Below are 18,467 nucleotides of genomic sequence, written 5' to 3'. Positions count from 1 at the left end.
ATCCTATCATCAGTAATAATGTCTCAGACGCCAACTGATCTGACATCATATTCATTAAGTACCAACACATATTTTCAAATGGTTGGATTACCGAAATATGGTTCAGTTTCCCACCTTTTGATGTTACCAGACTCTCCATGTAAACAAAGTGATTTTCAATAGTCACATCGGTAGAGTAGAGAGAGGAAAAAGGGGAAAGGTATTTATGAGGGTCATAAACCTCCCCCATCAGGCCAACGTCATGACAACGCTTTGCATGTTTGAATTTTCGTCTGAGGGAATAACGGGATTTCTTATAAGCTTCAGGGTTAGAGTCCCGCTCCTTGAAAGCGACAGCTCTACCTACCCTTTCGCTCAGTGCGGATGTTGCCTGTAATCCATGGCTTCTGGTTGGGGTATGTAAGTACATGTGGTGTACTCCTCAATGCCATCAGAAGAATCCCAGAACATATTCCAGTCTGTGTTAGCAAGACAGTCCTGTAGCTTAGCATCTGCTTCATCCGACCACTTTTTTATTGCCCGAGTCACTGGTGCTTCCTGCTTTAGTTTTGCTTGTAAGCAGGAATCAGGAGGATATAATTATGGTCAGATTTGCCAAATGGAGTGCGGCGGAGAGCTTTGTACACGTCTCTGTGTGTGGAGTAAAGGTGGTCTAGAGTTTTCCCTCTGGTTGCACATTTAACATGCTGGTAGAAATGGATTTAAATTTCCCTGCATTAAAGTCCCCGGTCACTAGGAGAGCTGCTTCTCGATGAGCCGCCTCTGGATGAGCGTTTTCCTGTTTGCTTATGGCCGTATACAGCTCATTGAGTGCGGCCTTCGTGCCAGCATTGGTTTGTGGTGGTAAATAGACAGCTACGAAAAATATAGATAAAAACTCTTGGTAAATAGTGTGGTCTACAGCTTATCATGAGATACTGTACTTCAGGCGAGCAAAACCTTGAGACTTCCTTAGATTTCATGCACCAGCTGTTGTTTACAAATATACATAGAATGCCACCCCTTGTCTTACCAGAGGCGCCTGTTCTATCCTGCCGAGAAAGCGTAAAACCCGCCAGCTATATGTTATCCATGTCGTCGTTCGGCCACGACTCTCTGAAACATAAGATAATACAGTTAATGGAGTAAATTCTTCACATCCGACTTGTTATTGAAAATAATATTCTTCCAGTACGGGTTAAGTAATCGCTGTTCTGATCTCTAGAAGCTCTTTTTGGTCATAAGAGACGGTGGCAGAAATATTACGTACAAAATAAGTTGCAAATAACGCGAAAAAACACACACAATAGCACAATTGGTTAGGGGACTGTAAAATGGCAGCCATCTCCTCCGGCGCCATTAATGTGAAAGGGATGATGCCGCCACCATGCTTCACCGTAAAGATGGTGACAGGTTTCCTCCAGATGTGACGCTTGGCATTCAGGCCAAAGAGTTCAATCTTGGTTTCATCAGACCAGAGAATCTCGTTTCTCATGTCCTTTAAGTGCCTTTTGGCAAACTCCAAGCGGGCTGTCATGTGCCTTTTACTGAGGAGTGGTTTCCATCTTGCCACTTAAAGCCTGATTGGTGGAGTGCTGCAGAAATGGTTGTCCTTCTGGAAGGTTCTCCCATCTCCACAGAGGAATTCTGGAGCTCTGTCAGAGTGACCATTTGGTTCTTGGTCACCTCCCTGACCAAGGCCCTTCTCCCAGTGATTGCTCAATTTGGCCGGGGGCCCAGCTCTAGGAAGAGTCTTGGTGGTTCCAAACTTCATCCATTTAAGAATGATGGAGGCCACTGTGTTCTTGGGGACCTTCAATGCTACAGACATTTTTTGGTACCCTTCCCCGGATCTGTGCCTTGACACAATGGCTTGGTTTTTGCTCTGACATGCACAGTCAACTGTGGGAGCCAATATAGACAGATGTGCCTTTCCAAATCATGTCCAATCAATTGAACTTACCACAGGTGGACTCCAATCTAGTTTTAGAAACATCTTAAGGATGATCAATGATCAACAAGATGCACCTGAGCTCAATTTCGAGTCTCATAGCAAAGGATCTGAATACTTATGTAAATGTGTATTTTACATGCAATACAAAGCAGGATCCCCAATTGGGGTGAATGCAAGCACCTGGAAAGAGTTGAAAAAGAGCTCACAGTACATTCGGACCTCCCATCCGACCCCTTTGAACGAGTGTGGCATGCCCACAAACACTATGTAGTGGACCCCGAACACCAGCACCAGCACTAGAGTGGATTTAGCCAGTTTCCTGTGAAAGGGACAGTAGAACACTGTATAATCCTCTATTGAGGGAATCCATTGTGCAGCATCAGACAATAATCTAATACAATACAAAACATTAGGCCAGGGATGGCAAAATCAATCTCTGGAGGGCTGTGTCTGCTGATTTATGTTATTTCCATTTGAATTGTGTCAATTTAAGATCTATACAACTGGCTGAGGGGAGTTCCTAATCAATGATCAATGAATGATTGATCAATCAAGTACAAGGGATTGAGTTTGACACCCCTGCATTAGGCTGTATGAGAAAGCCTACTGTCCATGATACATGTCTGGTAAAGTGCAAAGTTTACGTATCTGGTCAAATGCATGCGTTAGGTATCTGGTCAAATGCATGCGTTAGGTGTCTGGCAAAGTGCATGCATTAGGTGTCTGGCAAAGTGCATGCATTAGGTGTCTGGTAAAGTGCATGCGTTAGGTGTCTGGTAAAGTGCATGCGTTAGGTGTCTGGTAAAGTGCATGCATTAGGTGTCTGGTAAAGTTCATGCGTTAGGTGTCTGGCAAAGTGCATGGGTGTCTGTAAAGTGCATGGGTGTCTGGCAAAGTGCATGCATTAGGTGTCTGGTAAAGTGCATGCGTTAGGTGTCTGGTAAAGTGCATGCGTTAGGTGTCTGGTAAAGTGCATGCATTAGGTGTCTGGTAAAGTTCATGCGTTAGGTGTCTGGTAAAGTTCATGCGCTAGGTGTCTGGAAAAGTGCATGCGCTAGGTGTCTGGAAAAGTGCATGCGATGTGCGTCTGGAAAAGTGCATGCGATGTGCGTCTGGAAAAGTGCATGCGATGTGCGTCTGGAAAAGTGCATGCGGTGTGTGTCTGGAAAAGTACATGTGGTGGTGATGGGGTTTGAGAGGGACAGGATGGAAAAGACATGGGTCAAGCTAAACCACATGCAGCTGGCATCGAGCTAAAATAATTGAACTTCTTGCCAGCCATCTTTATCTGACAGTCTCTTGCAGTGCTTGGGACTGAAATATATGCCGGTACTCATTTTGGGTGCCGGTATTGTTTACATTTAGGTACAGTTCCGCATCAAGTTTGAGGTAATATTCTATAAGAGGAAGAGGAGCTCAAGCAGTAGAACATTTGAGGTGCCAGTACTCCGCTCTGGTGTACTCCGGCCTGAGTCAAGCACTGCTCCCTTGAGCACTTTCCAAAAACAATCCCCTCAACAGATTTGTGATACAAATGTCAATAGCCAAGGATGATTACACATTGCAATCTACACGTTAACATTAATATCGAGCCAACCTTTGCATCTAAATTCTTCAAAGACACTCAGCAGTTTAAAAAAAACATGTAAATAAATCACAGCTAGAGAAAGAGTTAGGTGAAGTAGAGCGAGGGAGAGAGCAAGAGGAAAACAGTCTACATCCCAAATGGCACCCTATTCCCAATATTGTGCACTACTTTTGACCATAGCCTTATCAGTGACAATCCTATCTACACCTGTGGGAATGGAGCGGGCTCAAGAGACAACCTGGATCTGATGTCGTGTCTGTTTACTAATGACTGACAGGAGGGTTACCCCCTCAGCCTTCAAGCCATGGCACAGACCTGCCAACCAACACATTACCCCAGACAGGAGTGGGAATTAAACAAAGACTCAGGCAGTCCTATAGGAATGGCTTCACAGCATGTCAAAATTTGTCTTGCACTTAGATATGAGAAGAGCATGTACAAAACACTGCAGCTGGGACACTGGGCTGTCAACCTCTGCAGTGAACAGAGTAGTCAGGAAGTCCCGCAGCATCATCAAGGACCCCACTCACCCCAGCCACGGAATGTTCTCTACCGAGACGGTTCCTGGCCCAACGCTCATAACCGCTAGGCTATCCGCCGCCCACAACTGGGTTTAATAGACCAGTGGAGGCTGCTGAGGGGAGGACGTCTCATAATAATGGCTGGAACGGAGTCAATGGAATGGTATCAAACACACCAAACACCTGGCTCAGACCAAAATATTAATTCTCCCATGGCTACGACGCAATACAGTTAATAAATCCCAACATTTCAACAGCTTAGCTGCCTTCATCAAGGTTTCGGACACAGATGAACCTGCTTTAAATTCATAACACAGCCTGTATCCTCAGCCTCAGTAAATGACGTGAACGGCTTGTAAACACAAACACATGGATCATGAATATAAAAGAAAATGATTCAACTCAAAGGCACATTTGGAATAAGATGTTCAATTAAAAGGCACATTTACTGAAAAGTGGTATTTACAATATCTAATGTTTTTTCATACAAAATCACATAAATGAGATTGACTAAAGCAACAAGGCACTAATGAGACATCAACCCTACCTGCATTGCTTCCGAGTGTCATATCTCCCAGCATTTGTCTCTCTGATTTTTGTGGCCAGCACTCGCACAATATTCACAAACAAAATAAAGTTGAGCTGAAAATCAAAACAAAGCAAGCATGACTCACTGCTCATTGTAGCGGGGCTACCGTTCTGTGGGTGACATGGTCAGATTGTCTCATTGTAGTAGGGCTACCGTTCTGTGGGTGACATGGTCAGATTGTCTCATTGTAGTAGGGCTACCGTTCTGTGGGTGACATGGTCAGATTGTCTCATTGTAGTAGGGCTACCGTTCTGTAGGTGACATGGTCAGATTCTCATTGTAGTAGGGCTACCGTTCTGTAGGTGACATGGTCAGATTGTCTCATTGTAGTGGGGCTTCCGTTCTGTAGGTGACATGGTCAGATTGTCTCATTGTAGTGGGGCTACCGTTCTGTAGGTGACATGGTCAGATTCTCATTGTAGTAGGGCTACCGTTCTGTAGGTGACACGGTCAGATTGTCTCATTGTAGTGGGGCTACCGTTCTGTAGGTGACATGGTCAGATTCTCATTGTAGTAGGGCTACTGTTCTGTAGGTGACATGGTCAGATTGTCTCATTGTAGTAGTTCTAACGTTCTGTGGGTGACATGGTCAGATTGTCTCATTGTAGTGGGGCTACCGTTCTGTAGGTGACATGGTCAGATTCTCATTGTAGTAGGGCTACTGTTCTGTAGGTGACATGGTCAGATTGTCTCATTGTAGTGGGGCTACCGTTCTGTAGGTGACATGGTCAGATTCTCATTGTAGTAGGGCTACCGTTCTGTAGGTGACACGGTCAGATTGTCTCATTGTAGTAGGGCTACTGTTCTGTAGGTGACATGGTCAGATTGTCTCATTGTAGTAGTTCTAACGTTCTGTGGGTGACATGGTCAGATTGTCTCATTGTAGTGGGGCTACCGTTCTGTAGGTGACATGGTCAGATTCTCATTGTAGTAGGGCTACTGTTCTGTAGGTGACATGGTCAGATTGTCTCATTGTAGTGGGGCTACCGTTCTGTAGGTGACATGGTCAGATTCTCATTGTAGTAGGGCTACCGTTCTGTAGGTGACACGGTCAGATTGTCTCATTGTAGTAGGGCTACTGTTCTGTAGGTGACATGGTCAGATTGTCTCATTGTAGTAGTTCTAACGTTCTGTGGGTGACATGGTCAGATTGTCTCATTGTAGTGGGGCTACCGTTCTGTAGGTGACATGGTCAGATTCTCATTGTAGTAGGGCTACTGTTCTGTAGGTGACATGGTCAGATTCTCATTGTAGTAGGGCTACTGTTCTGTAGGTGACATGGTCAGATTGTCTCATTGTAGTGGGGCTTCCGTTCTGTAGGTGACATGGTCAGATTCTCATTGTAGTGGGGCTTCCGTTCTGTAGGTGACATGGTCAGATTCTCATTGTAGTGGGGCTACCATTCTGTAGGTGACATGGTCAGATTCTCATTGTAGTAGGGCTACTGTTCTGTAGGTGACATGGTCAGATTGTCTCATTGTAGTGGGGCTACCATTCTGTAGGTGACATGGTCAGATTCTCATTGTAGTAGGGCTACTGTTCTGTAGGTGACATGGTCAGATTGTCTCATTGTAGTAGGGCTACCGTTCTGTAGGTGACATGGTCAGATTCTCATTGTAGTGGGGCTACCATTCTGTAGGTGACATGGTCAGATTCTCATTGTAGTACGGCTACCGTTCTGTAGGTGACACGGTCAGATTGTCTCATTGTAGTAGGGCTACTGTTCTGTAGGTGACATGGTCAGATTCTCATTTTAGTAGTTCTAACGTTCTGTAGGTGACATGGTCAGATTCTCATTGTAGTAGTTCTAACGTTCTATGGGTGACATGGTCAGATTGTCTCATTGTAGTAGGGCTACCGTTCTGTAGGTGGCACGGTCAGATTGTCTCATTGTAGTAGGGCCACTGTTCTGTTGGTGACATGGTCAGATTGTCTCATTGTAGTAGGGCTGTACACCAGGGAGTCACTAGAGAGCAGGGACAGGTATACTGTACACCAGGGAGCCACTAGGGAGCAGGGACAGGTATACTGTACACCAGGGAGTCCCTAGGCCACTAGGGAGCAGGGACAGGTATACTGTACACCAGGGAGTCCCTCGGCCACTAGGGAGCAGGGACAAGTATACTGTACACCAGGGAGTCCCTAGGCCACTAGGGAGCAGGGACAGGTATACTGTACACCAGGGAGTCACTAGGCCACTAGGGAGCAGGGACAGGTATACTGTACACCAGGGAGTCACTAGGCCACTAGGGAGCAGGGACAGGTATACTGTACACCAGGGAGTCCCTCGGCCACTAGGGAGCAGGGACAGGTATACTGTACACCAGGGAGTCCCTCGGCCACTAGGGAGCAGGGACAGGTATACTGTACACCAGGGAGTCCCTAGGCCACTAGGGAGCAGGGACAGGTATACTGTACACCAAGGGAGTCACTAAGCCACTAGGGAGCAGGGACAGGTATACTGTACACCAGGGAGTCACTAGGCCACTAGGGAGCAGGGACAGGTATTACTTTACACCAGGGAGTCCCTCGGCCACTAAGGAGCAGGGACAGGTATACTGTACACCAGGGAGTCCCTCGGCCACTAGGGAGCAGGGACAGGTATACTGTACACCAGGGAGTCCCTCGGCCACTCGGGAGCAGGGACAGGTATACTGTACACCAGGGAGTCCCTAGGCTACTAGGGAGCAGGGACAGGTATACTGTATACCAGGGAGTCACTAAGCCACTGGGGAGCAGGGACAGGGATACTGTACACCAGGGAATCACTAGGCCACTAGGGAGCAGGGACAGGTATACTGTACACCAGGGAGTCCCTAGGCCACTAGGGAGCAGGGACAGGTATACTGTATACCAGGGAGTCACTAAGCCACTGGGGAGCAGGGACAGGTATACTGTATACCAGGGAGTCACTAAGCCACTGGGGAGCAGGGACAGGGATACTGTACACCAGGGAATCACTAGGCCACTAGGGAGCAGGGACAGGTATACTGTACACCAGGGAGTCACTAGGCCACTAGGGAGCAGGGACAGGTATACTGTACACCAGGGAGTCACTAGGCCACTAGGGAGCAGGGACAGGTATACTGTACACCAGGGAGTCCCTAGGCCACTAGGGAGCAGGGACAGGTATACTGTACACCAGGGAGTCACTAGGCCACTAGGAAGCAGGGACAGGTATACTGTACACCAGGGAGTCACTAGGCCACTAGGGAGCAGGGACAGGTGTACTGTACACCAGGGAGTCACTAGGGAGCAGGGACAGGTATACTGTACATCAGGGAGTCACTAGGCCACTAGGAAGCAGGGACAGGTATACTGTACACCAGGGAGTCACTAGGCCACGAGGGAGCAGGGACAGGTATACTGTATACCAGGGAGTCACTAGGCCACTAGGGAGCAGGGACAGGTGTACTGTATACCAGGGAGTCACTAGGCCACTAGGGAGCAGGGACAGGTATACTGTACACCAGGGAGACACTAAGCCACTAGGGAGCAGGGACAGATATACTGTATACCAGGGAGTCACTAGGCCACTAGGGAGCAGGGACAGGTATACTGTACACCAGGGAGTCACTAGGCCACTAGGGAGCAGGGGCAGGTATACTGTACACCAGGGAGTCACTAGGCCACTAGGGAGCAGGGACAGGTATACTGTACACCAGGGAGTCACTAAGCCACTAGGGAGCAGGGACAGGTATACTGTACACCAGGGAGTCACTAGGCCACTAGGGAGCAGGGACAGGTATACTGTACACCAGGGAGTCACTAGGCCACTAGGGAGCAGGGACAGGTATACTGTACACCAGGGAGTCACTAGGCCACTAGGGAGCAGGGACAGGTATACTGTACACCAGGGAGTCACTAGGCCACTAGGGAGCAGGGACAGGTATACTGTACACCAGGGAGTCACTAGGCCACTAGGAAGCAGGGACAGGTATACTGTACACCAGGGAGTCACTAGGCCACTAGGGAGCAGGGACAGGTGTACTGTACACCAGGGAGTCACTAGGGAGCAGGGACAGGTATACTGTACATCAGGGAGTCACTAGGCCACGAGGGAGCAGGGACAGGTATACTGTATACCAGGGAGTCACTAGGCCACTAGGGAGCAGGGACAGGTGTACTGTATACCAGGGAGTCACTAGGCCACTAGGGAGCAGGGACAGGTATACTGTACACCAGGGAGACACTAAGCCACTAGGGAGCAGGGACAGATATACTGTATACCAGGGAGTCACTAGGCCACTAGGGAGCAGGGACAGGTATACTGTACACCAGGAAGTCACTAGGCCACTAGGGAGCAGGGGCAGGTATACTGTACACCAGGGAGTCACTAGGCCACTAGGGAGCAGGGACAGGTATACTGTACACCAGGGAGTCACTAAGCCACTAGGGAGCAGGGACAGGTATACTGTACACCAGGGAGTCACTAGGCCACTAGGAAGCAGGGACAGGTATACTGTACACCAGGGAGTCACTAAGCCACTAGGGAGCAGGGACAGGTATACTGTACACCAGGGAGTCACTAAGCCACTAGGGAGCAGGGACAGGTATACTGTACACCAGGGAGTCACTAGGCCACTAGGGAGCAGGGACAGGTATACTGTACACCAGGGAGTCACTAGGCCACTAGGGAGCAGGGACAGGTATACTGTACATCAGGGAGTCACTAGGCCACTAGGGAGCAGGGACATGTATACTGTACACCAGGGAGTCACTAAGCCACTAGGGAGCAGGGACAGGTATACTGTATACCAGGGAGCAAGGTGTCACTCCATTCTTCCAAGGGGCAGATTGAAAGCTTCTGGACAAGAGAAAAGCAGATTAAATCCTCTCTTCGGATTTGAGTTCTTCAAGAGTATTATACATAAACATAGTTTGTCTGAGAGCTACAGCAAGTAGTTTATGCATGATAAAAAGCCACCAGATCTTTGTGAGGACCAGCACTTATTTTTTTGTATGTCAGCATTTCTTGGCACCTGGCTTCCAACTCTCCTATTTGTCTTTATTTAATTTCTTTATTTTATCTCCCGAAATAAGAACTTCACCCAGAAATTCCAGTTGTAGAGTTGCAGAGCAAACTAAGCTATAAGCTTGACCAAAGTTGATAACACTTGAACATGAATTCAGCTGTACTAAGAATAAAACGCTTTTTTAAAACCAAGATAGGAGTCAGCAATGTAACCTTCTAGTAATGCATGCAAACGACCGGATTCTCGCCTCATTGGCAATGATTGATGAATTGGGGAGAAGCATTATACTGCAATTGAAGCCACTTACACCAATGGCTGTAAGGATGGGAACTTGATAGATCCATTTAATGTTACCAGCACTTAACTCCCAGCATCTGGGGGGGGGAGAAGGAAAGAGAAAGAGAGAGAGATTAGAGTACATTTGTACTGCAGGAGTTCCTTACTGCTCTCAAAACAGTGCATGTCGAGGTGCAACAAAAGTGTAGTCTCTCTTGCCAGACTCAGGGCTTTCCGCCAACACAGCGGCTGTGAGAAGAGGCAAAGGTGTGCAGCTGCAACAATAAGGCAAGTAGGCCGCTGACTGAATGAGAACAAGAGTTCTGCAACACCTCGGGAGATCATGTTTCCAAGCCAGATGATTGCGGGGAGCCTAGACAGCTGATGCACAGATTTCATCTCAGCAGGCTCCTGCATGCTGCCATGGGCTCCTCCACTTAAAGTGTGTTGCTGGAGGTGTATGTGTTACACGGATATGGTAGGTGAAGGAGGGGGCGGCGTGTCACTCTCACCCACCGTGCGTCTGCCAGCGTTGCCCGGACAACAGCCCAGGCGGCGACAAAGAGAGCAGGGACACCTGTAATTAGAGAGGACAATGATTGCCTTAAGATCTTCAGTACACTGAATACATTAAATTGATACCGACAAGAGCAGTGAGATTCTTGTTTCTTCTTTTAAGATATAAAATGATCCCCACACACCTGCAACAAGCAAACTCATATGTCGGAGTGCTTTTCCTATTTTGAATAACAGCTATAGTGGCCGTCAACAACATGAGCGCTGTTGTGATTGGGTGACTGCATGCGTTTCTAAGATGGCAGAGCAGCTCACCCCATCCAATCAGGGTAAAGCCCCACAGGTATTTGGTGTTCGAATAGAAGGCCATGAAGATGAGGCTGTGGAGGTACAGCCCCTCTACCAGGATCCAGTAGTAGTTGGTTGCCAGGAAGTAAATGAAGAGCAACACAGTGATCTTGCATCCAACCTGGTAAAATCAACAGATTGTTAAAAACATCCTGTAGTGCAAAGATCTGTGGTCCAGTGGTAAACCCTTCTCACTGTCTCCTCCTCACGTATCTCCCACTCTAATCTATCTGTCAATAAAGCACAAATGAAAAAAAGTGATTGTTAGTCCCACGAGCTGAACCACACAGAATGCTTTGTTATCACAAAACAGATCCTGACTGATTGAAGTATTAGTCATAGTAGGGATATCAGATGTGTTGGTGCAAACAGAAGTTTTTTTGTTTTTTTATCTATGCACAAATCGTCCCGTTTGTTATGATTTACCTGCTGAGGGAATAGTCTTTTTTTTCTAGAAATGCAAACTAGATAGTTAACTAAATAGTATGTTTTTCTAGTAATAAATATTAAGTTCTGGGAAAATAAAAACCTTTGAATGTTATTCTCTTTCCCTGATGTTTGTCTGTCGTGATGGAGATATTTGTGTAGAGGAAATTGCCGCCTGCCTGGGGATATCCTGACAGAGGAAAAACTGGAACAACAAGATGGCGCCGACAGAGATGGTTGCCTCGCTTCGAGTCCTATTTAGTTTTTTAAAATGTATTATTTCTTACACTGTTACCCCAGGAAATCTTAAGTCTTATTACATACAGCCGGGAAGAACTATTGGATATAAAAGCAACGTCAACTTACCAACATTACGACCAGGAATACAACTTTCCCGAAGCGGATCCTCTGGACCAACACTCAGGACAATGGATCTAATCCCAGAAGCCAAGCCAAAACAACGGCACCACAGAAGGGGCAGACCGAGCGGCCTCCTGGTCAGGCTTCGTAGACCTGCACATCGCCCACTGCTCCCAAGTATACTACTCGCCAATGTCCAGTCTCTAGGCAACAAGGTAGATGAAATTCGAGCAAGGGTTGTCTTCCAGAGAGACATCAGAGATTATAACATCCTCTGTTTCATGGAAACATGGCTCTCTCAGGATATGTTGTTGGAATCGGTTCAGCCACCGGGCTTCTCCATGCATTGCGCCGATAGAGAAGAGAAAGGGCTGGGGTGTATGCTTCATGATTAATGACTCGTGTAATCAGAACGTACAGGAAGTCCTTCTGCTCACTCGACCTAGAATTCCTTACAATCAAGTGCCGGCCATATTATCTCCCAAGAGAATTCTGGTCAGTTATCGTCACAGTGGTGTACATTCCCCCTCAAGCAGACACCAAGACTACCCTCAAGGAACTTCACTGGACTCTATGTAAACTGGAAACTATATATCCTGAGGCTGCATTTACTGTAGCTGGGGATATTAACAAAGCAAATTTGAGAACAAGGCAACCTAAATTCTATCAGCATATTGACTGCACTCTGCGCGGGTGTAATACACTCGGTCACTGCTACTCTAACTTCCGAGATGCATACAAAGCCCTCCCCCGCCCTTCCTTTGGCAAATCCGACCACGACGCCATCTTGCTCCTACCGTCTTATAAGCAGAAACTCAAACAGGATGTACCAGTGACTAGAACCATTCAACGCTGGTCTGACCAATCGGAGTCCAACTTTCAAGATTGTTTTAATCACGTGGACTGTGATATGTTCCGGTCAGTCTCAGATAACAATGATCTATACGCTGACTTGGTGAGTGAGTTTAAAGAAGTGCATTGGAGATGTATCCACTGTGACTATTAAAACCTACCCTAACCAGAAACCGTGGATGGGTGGCAGCATTCGCGCAAATCTGAAAGCGCGAACCACTGCATTTAACCATGGAAAGAAGTCTGGGAATATGGCTGAATATAAACAGTGTAGTTATCCCCTCCCGCAAGGCAATCAAAATGCCGGTTCAGGGACAAAGTGGGCCCGCAATTCAGTGGCTCAGACACGAGCCGTATGTGGCAGGGTCTACAGGAAATAACAGACTACAAAAAGAAAACTAGCCATGTCACGGACCGTGGACTTTCTGACGGGCCGTCCCCAGGTGGTGAATGTAGGAAACAACATCTACACTTCGCTGACCCTCAACACTGGGGCCCCACAAGGGTGCGAGCTTAGCCCCCTCCTGTTCTCCCTGTTCACCCACAACTGTGTGGCCATGCATGCTTCTAACTCAATCATCAAGTTTGCAGACAACACAACAGTAGTGGGCTTGATTACCAATAACAACAAGACAGCCTATAGGGAGGAGGTGAGGGCCCTTGGAGTGTGGTGCTAGGAAAATAACCTCTCTCTCAACATAACAAAGGAGATGATCGTGGACTTCAGGAAATAGCAGAGGGAGCACCCCCCATCCACATTGAAGGGACAGCAGTGGAGAAGGTGGAAAGTTAAGTTCACCAAAACCCCTGACAAAACATTTACAGATGCACAATCGAGAGCATCCTGTCAGGCTGTATCACAACCTCCCTCAATGGCGTTGCTGCCGCAAGGTCATCAACATTATCAAAGACGTTGGTTACATGTGGCAGCGGTAGTGCTGCAATCGACCATGCATGCATAGGAGTGACATGGGTATGAATCCCCACCCCAGCCACTTTCCTCCCTCCACAAACTATACATCCACAGTAGATCTACATTCTGAACTGTCTAAATAAAGAGAAAAATACAAGAAAGCTCTCTAGGCCTGTCTGAATACCCCTACCTGCGTTCTAAGTAGTACTCTGACTGGGTATGCAAAAACAAAGATTTACAGCATGTGACACTTCTAAAAATGTATGCTGTAAACACCAGGATGTCATATATCTAGGATACATTCGCTAGGATGAATTCACTGCACACTGAAGAGAATGGTCTTTCCAGACCATGTTTGACTACAGCTAATAACCAGAGTACCAAAATGAACAAATGGCGGAAAACAACACAATTGACTATCGCCCTGAGGCACCCACACCTGCCATTATGAAGTGCAGTCTAGTTAACCTGTTGAAGCTATGGGGGCGCTATTTCATTATTGGATAAAAAAACATGCCCGTTTTAAGAGCAATATTTTGTCACAAAAAGATGCTCGACTATGCATATAATTGACAGCTTTGGAAAGAAAACACTGACGTTTCCAAAACTGCAAAGATATTATCTGTGAGTGCCCCAGAACTGATGCTACAGGCGAAACCAAGATGAAACTTCAAACAGGAAATGAGCAGGATTTTTGACGCTCTGTTTTTCATTGTTTCCTTATATGGCTGTGAAAGCGCCACAAATTAGCCTGCCCTTTCTACTGTTTCTCCAAGTTGTCTGCAGCATTGTGACGTATTTGTAGGCATATCATTGGAAGATTGGCCATAAGAGACTACATTTACCACGTGTCCGCCCGGGATCCTTTGTTGAAATTGTTGTGTAATCTCCAAGCTGCTCGCATTCATCCATGTGATTGAGACAGAGAGGAGACTTCCAGGAATGATATATCATGAAGAGATATGTGAAAAACACCTTGAGGATTGATTCTAAACAACGTTTACCATGTTTCAGTCAATATTATGGAGTTAATGTGGAAGATAGTTTGGCGTTTGGATGAATGAATTTTCGTTTTTTTTTGGTAGCCAAACATGACGCAGAAAATGGACCGATTTCTCCTGCACAAATCATCTTTCAGGAAAAACTGAACATTTGCTATCTAACTGAGAGTTTCCTCATTGAAAACATCCGAAGTTCTTCAAAGGTAAATGATTTTATTTGAATGGTTTTCTGGTATTTGTGAAAATGTTGCCTGCTGAATGCTAATGCTAAATGCTAACGCTAAATGGTAACGCTAAATGCTATCAATACTGTTACACAAATACTTGTTTTGCTATGGTTGAGAAGCATATTTTTGAAAATTTGAGATGACAGTGTTGTTAACAAAAGGCTAAGGTCTAAGGCACTGCATCTCAGTGTAAGACATGTCAGTACCTGGTTCAAATCCAGGCTGTATCACATTCAGATGTATTTGGGAGTGTCAGGATTTGGCCAGGGTTGTTCCGGTTTTTGGTCACTAGAGGCCCCCATTGTGCCTTTTGACCTTTTGTTTTCCCTTGATCCCCATTATTATTTGCACCTGTGCCTCGTTTCCCCTGATTGTATTTAAACCCTTTGTTTTCCTCAGTTCTGTGCTCTGTATTTGTATGTTAGCACCCAGCCCTAGTACTCTGTGTACTCTTGTTGATCCCGGTGGACTCTCTTGAGGAATTCTGTTTTTTTTGTTCTTGTTTGTTTGTTTTTTGAGTATCTTTTGAGGCTTTTTTGTGCTATACCTTCCACCTTGTGGATTTACCTTTTTGTCTTGGAGGATTACCTTTGTTCTTATGGAATTCCTTTTGAGGTTGTGGAGTTACATGTTTTCCTGAAGAACTTCACTTTTTACTTCATTAAATACACCGTCTCAAGTACTGCTGTGTCTGCCTCATCTTCTGGGTTCTGCCGACTATTCGTGGCTCAGTTGGTTAAGTGACTGTTTCTCACTCCGGAGACCCGGGTTCGTAACCGGGTCCTGTCAGAAACACAGAGCCAAAAATGAACCCAGAGGCAGCCAGTTCCCAGGACCTTGTTGCCATGCTGTCCCACCACCAGGAGACTGTCCAACGTCACAAAGCCGCCCTGGTTCAGCAAGAGGCCTTAATGGCTAGACATTCTCATCTTCTGTCGGAGATGCTGACTTCCATAAAGCAGATATCTGATCGACTTACCCCGGCAACAGTTCCTGTCCCAGTACCTCAGATTCACGTACCCATGGCAGTTAACCCTCTGGCTGAGCCTCGTCTTCCACCTCCCCAACGGTTCTCAGGTGATCCAAGTGCTTGTAAGTGCTTTCTCACCCAATGTTCTCTCTCCTTCGAGCTGCAACCTTCGTCGTTCCCCACCGACTGGTCTAAGATCGCATATATCATCACCCTGCTGTCGGAAAAAGCCCTGGCCTGGGCTACTGATGGAAGCCCTTTGGGATCTGGACTTGTCACTCATGTCACTACCTCCTTGCGACTTTCAGTTTCACAACACCAGGAATTGATGAACTTTCATTTGATCTCCTGTTCCGAGTTCCCTCTCGTCCTTGGATACCCCTGGCTTCACAGCCATAACCCTCACATCGACTGGTCTGTGGGCACTATCAAGCAGTGGGGTCCTACGTGCCAAGCTACTTGTATTTTCCCTAATTCCCGAGTTCTACTCCCGAGTCTTTAGAATCCATCGACCTGACCCGAGTTCCCGAGTGTTACCATGACCTCAAACTGGTATTTAGCAAACAGAGGGACACCATGCTACCACCCCATAGACCTTATGATTGCCCCATCGAACTGTTTCCGGGCACTTGCCCCGCCAGGGGTCGGATCTTTTCCCTATCTCCACCCGAACGAGCTGCTATGGATACCTACATCAAGGACGCTCTGGAAGCAGGCCTCATGCGTCCATCCACCTCCCGGCGGGAGCAGGGTTTTTCTTTGTGGCCAAGAAAGACGGTGGATTACGTCCTTGCATCGACTACCGGGGACTCAATGCCATAACCGTCAGTAACCGTTACCCGCTACCCCTTATGGCCACAGCCTTCGAGCTGCTCCAGGAAGCAGTTGTTTTCACTAAGCTTGACCTGCGGAACGCATACCATCTTGTGCGGATCAGACCTGGTGACGAGTGGAAGACCGCTTTCAACACGCCTACTGGTCACTATGAATACTTGGTGATGCCCTTCGGCCTGACCAACGCCCCAGCGGTGTTCCAAGCGCTCATAAACGATGTGCTTAGGGATATGCTTAACATATTTGTGTTTGTTTACTTGGATGACATCCTCATCTTTTCGAGATCTCTTCAAGAACACACTAAGCATGTCAGACAAGTACTCAAACGCCTCCTAGACAGCCATCTGTACGTTAAGCCGGAAAAATGTGAATTCCATTCATCCCGAGTACAATTCCTGGGATTTGTAGTGGAACCCGGTCGAGTCCAAATGGACCCCAGGAAGGTAGGGGCGGTAGCGGATTGGCCCACCCCAAATCCGTTAAGGAAGTTCAGCGTTTCCTAGGCTTCACTAACTTTTACCGCAAGTTCATCAAGAACTTCAGCTTGGTGGCAGCCCCTCTCTCAGCTTTAACCAAGGGTGGCAATGCAAGGTTTTTGTGGGGAAGAGAAGCTGAGACGGCCTTCCAAGGACTCAAGCAGAGCGTCCTCTCTGCTCCTATCCTGATACTACCGACTACGGATGAACCGTTTGTGGTGGAGGTAGACGCCTCAGAGGTTGGTGTTGGAGCTGTCCTGTCTCAGAGGGGTGAAGACAAGAAGCTTCATCCGTGCGCTTTCTTCTCACACCGGCTTACCCCGGCTGAGAGGAACTACGATGTGGGGGATCGTGAACTCCTAGCGGTTAAGATGGCATTGAAGGAATGGAGACACTGGCTCGAGGGGGCTTCTCACCCGTTTCAAGTGCTTACGGACCACAAAAATCTGGAGTATATCCAGCAGGCGAAGCGGTTGAACTCTAGACAAGCTAGATGGTCTCTTTTCTTCAATCGATTCCAGTTTATCCTCACCTATCGGCCCGGGTCGAAGAATCTCAAACCGGATGCTCTGTCCCGAGTCTACGCTCCTGCCATTCGAGATGACACGGACATGCCTGTCCTTCCTGCTGCTAAGATCGTGGCTCCGATCTCGTGGCAAGTAGAGGATACCGTGAGACGAGCTCAAGCTATTGAACCGGACCCGAAAGGAGGTCCTGCCAATCGGTTGTTTGTCCCCAAGGCAGTGAGGACTCAGGTCCTTCTGTGGGGGCACTCCTCTCGCCTCACCTGTCACCCGGGCGTAGGTCGCACCTTGGAGTTCATCCAGCGTAAGTTCTGGTGGCCTACCATAAGAGAAGACGTTGCCACTTTCGTCAATGCCTGCCCCGTGTGCTGCCAGGGCAAATCTTCTCACCTCCGCCCGCAAGGACTCCTTCACCCTTTACCTGTTCCCCACAGACCCTGGTCCCATATCTCGTTGGACTTTATTACTGGCCTTCCTCCATCCCATGGCAATACTACTATCCTAGTCATAATCGACAGGTTTTCTAAGGCGGCCAGGTTCGTCCCTCTGACTAAGTTACCTTCTGCCAAGGAAACGGCTGAGTTGGTAATTAATCATGTGTTCCGAGTCTTCGGCATTCCTCAAGATATGGTTTCTGACAGAGGTCCCCAGTTCGCCTCTAGGTTTTGGAAGGCCTTCTGCCAACTCATGGGGGCTTCTGCCAGTCTATCTTCAGGGTACCATCCGGAGTCCAACGGCCAAACAGAGAGGATGAATCAAGAGCTGGAAACCACCCTCCGATGTATGACTCGTAACAATCCGTCCACATGGTCGTCCTTCATTGTTTGGGCCGAATACGCGCACAACACCTTGCGCTCCTCCTCCACTGGTATGTCCCCGCACGAGTGTCAGTTTGGTTATGCCCCTCCATTGTTCCCGGACCAGGAGGCAGAAGTCAGAGTGCCTTCAGCCTTGAAGTTCGTCAGACGCTGTCGGCTTATGTGGAGGAAGACACGTCTTAATCTTATGCGTTCCTCACAGAGGTACCAACAACAAGCCAACAGACGTTGCTGTCCCGGGCCTTCCCTGTGCCCCGGCCAGAGAGTCTGGCTCTCCACAAGAGACTTACCACTACGGGTGGAGTCTCGCAAGCTGTCC

The 18,467-nt window shown here is 47.6% G+C and overlaps 1 protein-coding gene and 1 long non-coding RNA gene across 9 annotated transcripts in view; one reads left to right on the top strand and one right to left on the bottom strand.

Annotated features, from left to right (window-relative positions):
• Positions 1-18,467, bottom strand: part of LOC118370143 (parathyroid hormone 2 receptor-like) — a 45,965-nt gene that overhangs the window by 7,621 nt on the left and 19,877 nt on the right. For 2 of the 3 annotated variants that reach the window (XM_035754964.2, XM_035754965.2), the window contains exons 7-9: positions 10,715-10,868; positions 10,400-10,460; positions 9,915-9,981 (exon numbers count right to left, since the gene is read on the bottom strand). In XM_035754964.2, coding sequence (XP_035610857.2) covers positions 9,915-9,981; positions 10,400-10,460; positions 10,715-10,868 — 282 coding nt within the window. Of the gene's footprint in view, positions 1-2,113; positions 2,253-4,589; positions 4,685-9,914; positions 9,982-10,399; positions 10,461-10,714; positions 10,869-18,467 lie in introns of all 3 variants that reach the window. The other variant, XM_035754968.2, reaches the window with a different exon arrangement.
• LOC127916656 (uncharacterized) lies at positions 2,201-6,675 on the top strand. 6 transcript variants are annotated; one of them, XR_008095441.1, is made up of 5 exons: positions 2,201-2,752; positions 2,842-5,119; positions 5,304-5,536; positions 5,582-5,720; positions 6,408-6,675. It is a non-coding gene; the product is annotated as an uncharacterized LOC127916656 (long non-coding RNA). The 6 variants fall into 6 exon arrangements; XR_008095445.1 differs by having other exon boundaries at positions 2,842-5,027; positions 5,304-5,720; XR_008095443.1 differs by having other exon boundaries at positions 2,842-5,072; positions 5,351-5,720.

Source organism: Oncorhynchus keta, chromosome 37, assembly GCF_023373465.1.
Source record: "Oncorhynchus keta strain PuntledgeMale-10-30-2019 chromosome 37, Oket_V2, whole genome shotgun sequence".
NCBI lineage: Eukaryota > Metazoa > Chordata > Actinopteri > Salmoniformes > Salmonidae > Oncorhynchus > Oncorhynchus keta.
The sequence above is the reverse complement of the archived record's forward strand: the minus strand, read 5'-3'. Positions and strand labels throughout refer to the sequence as shown.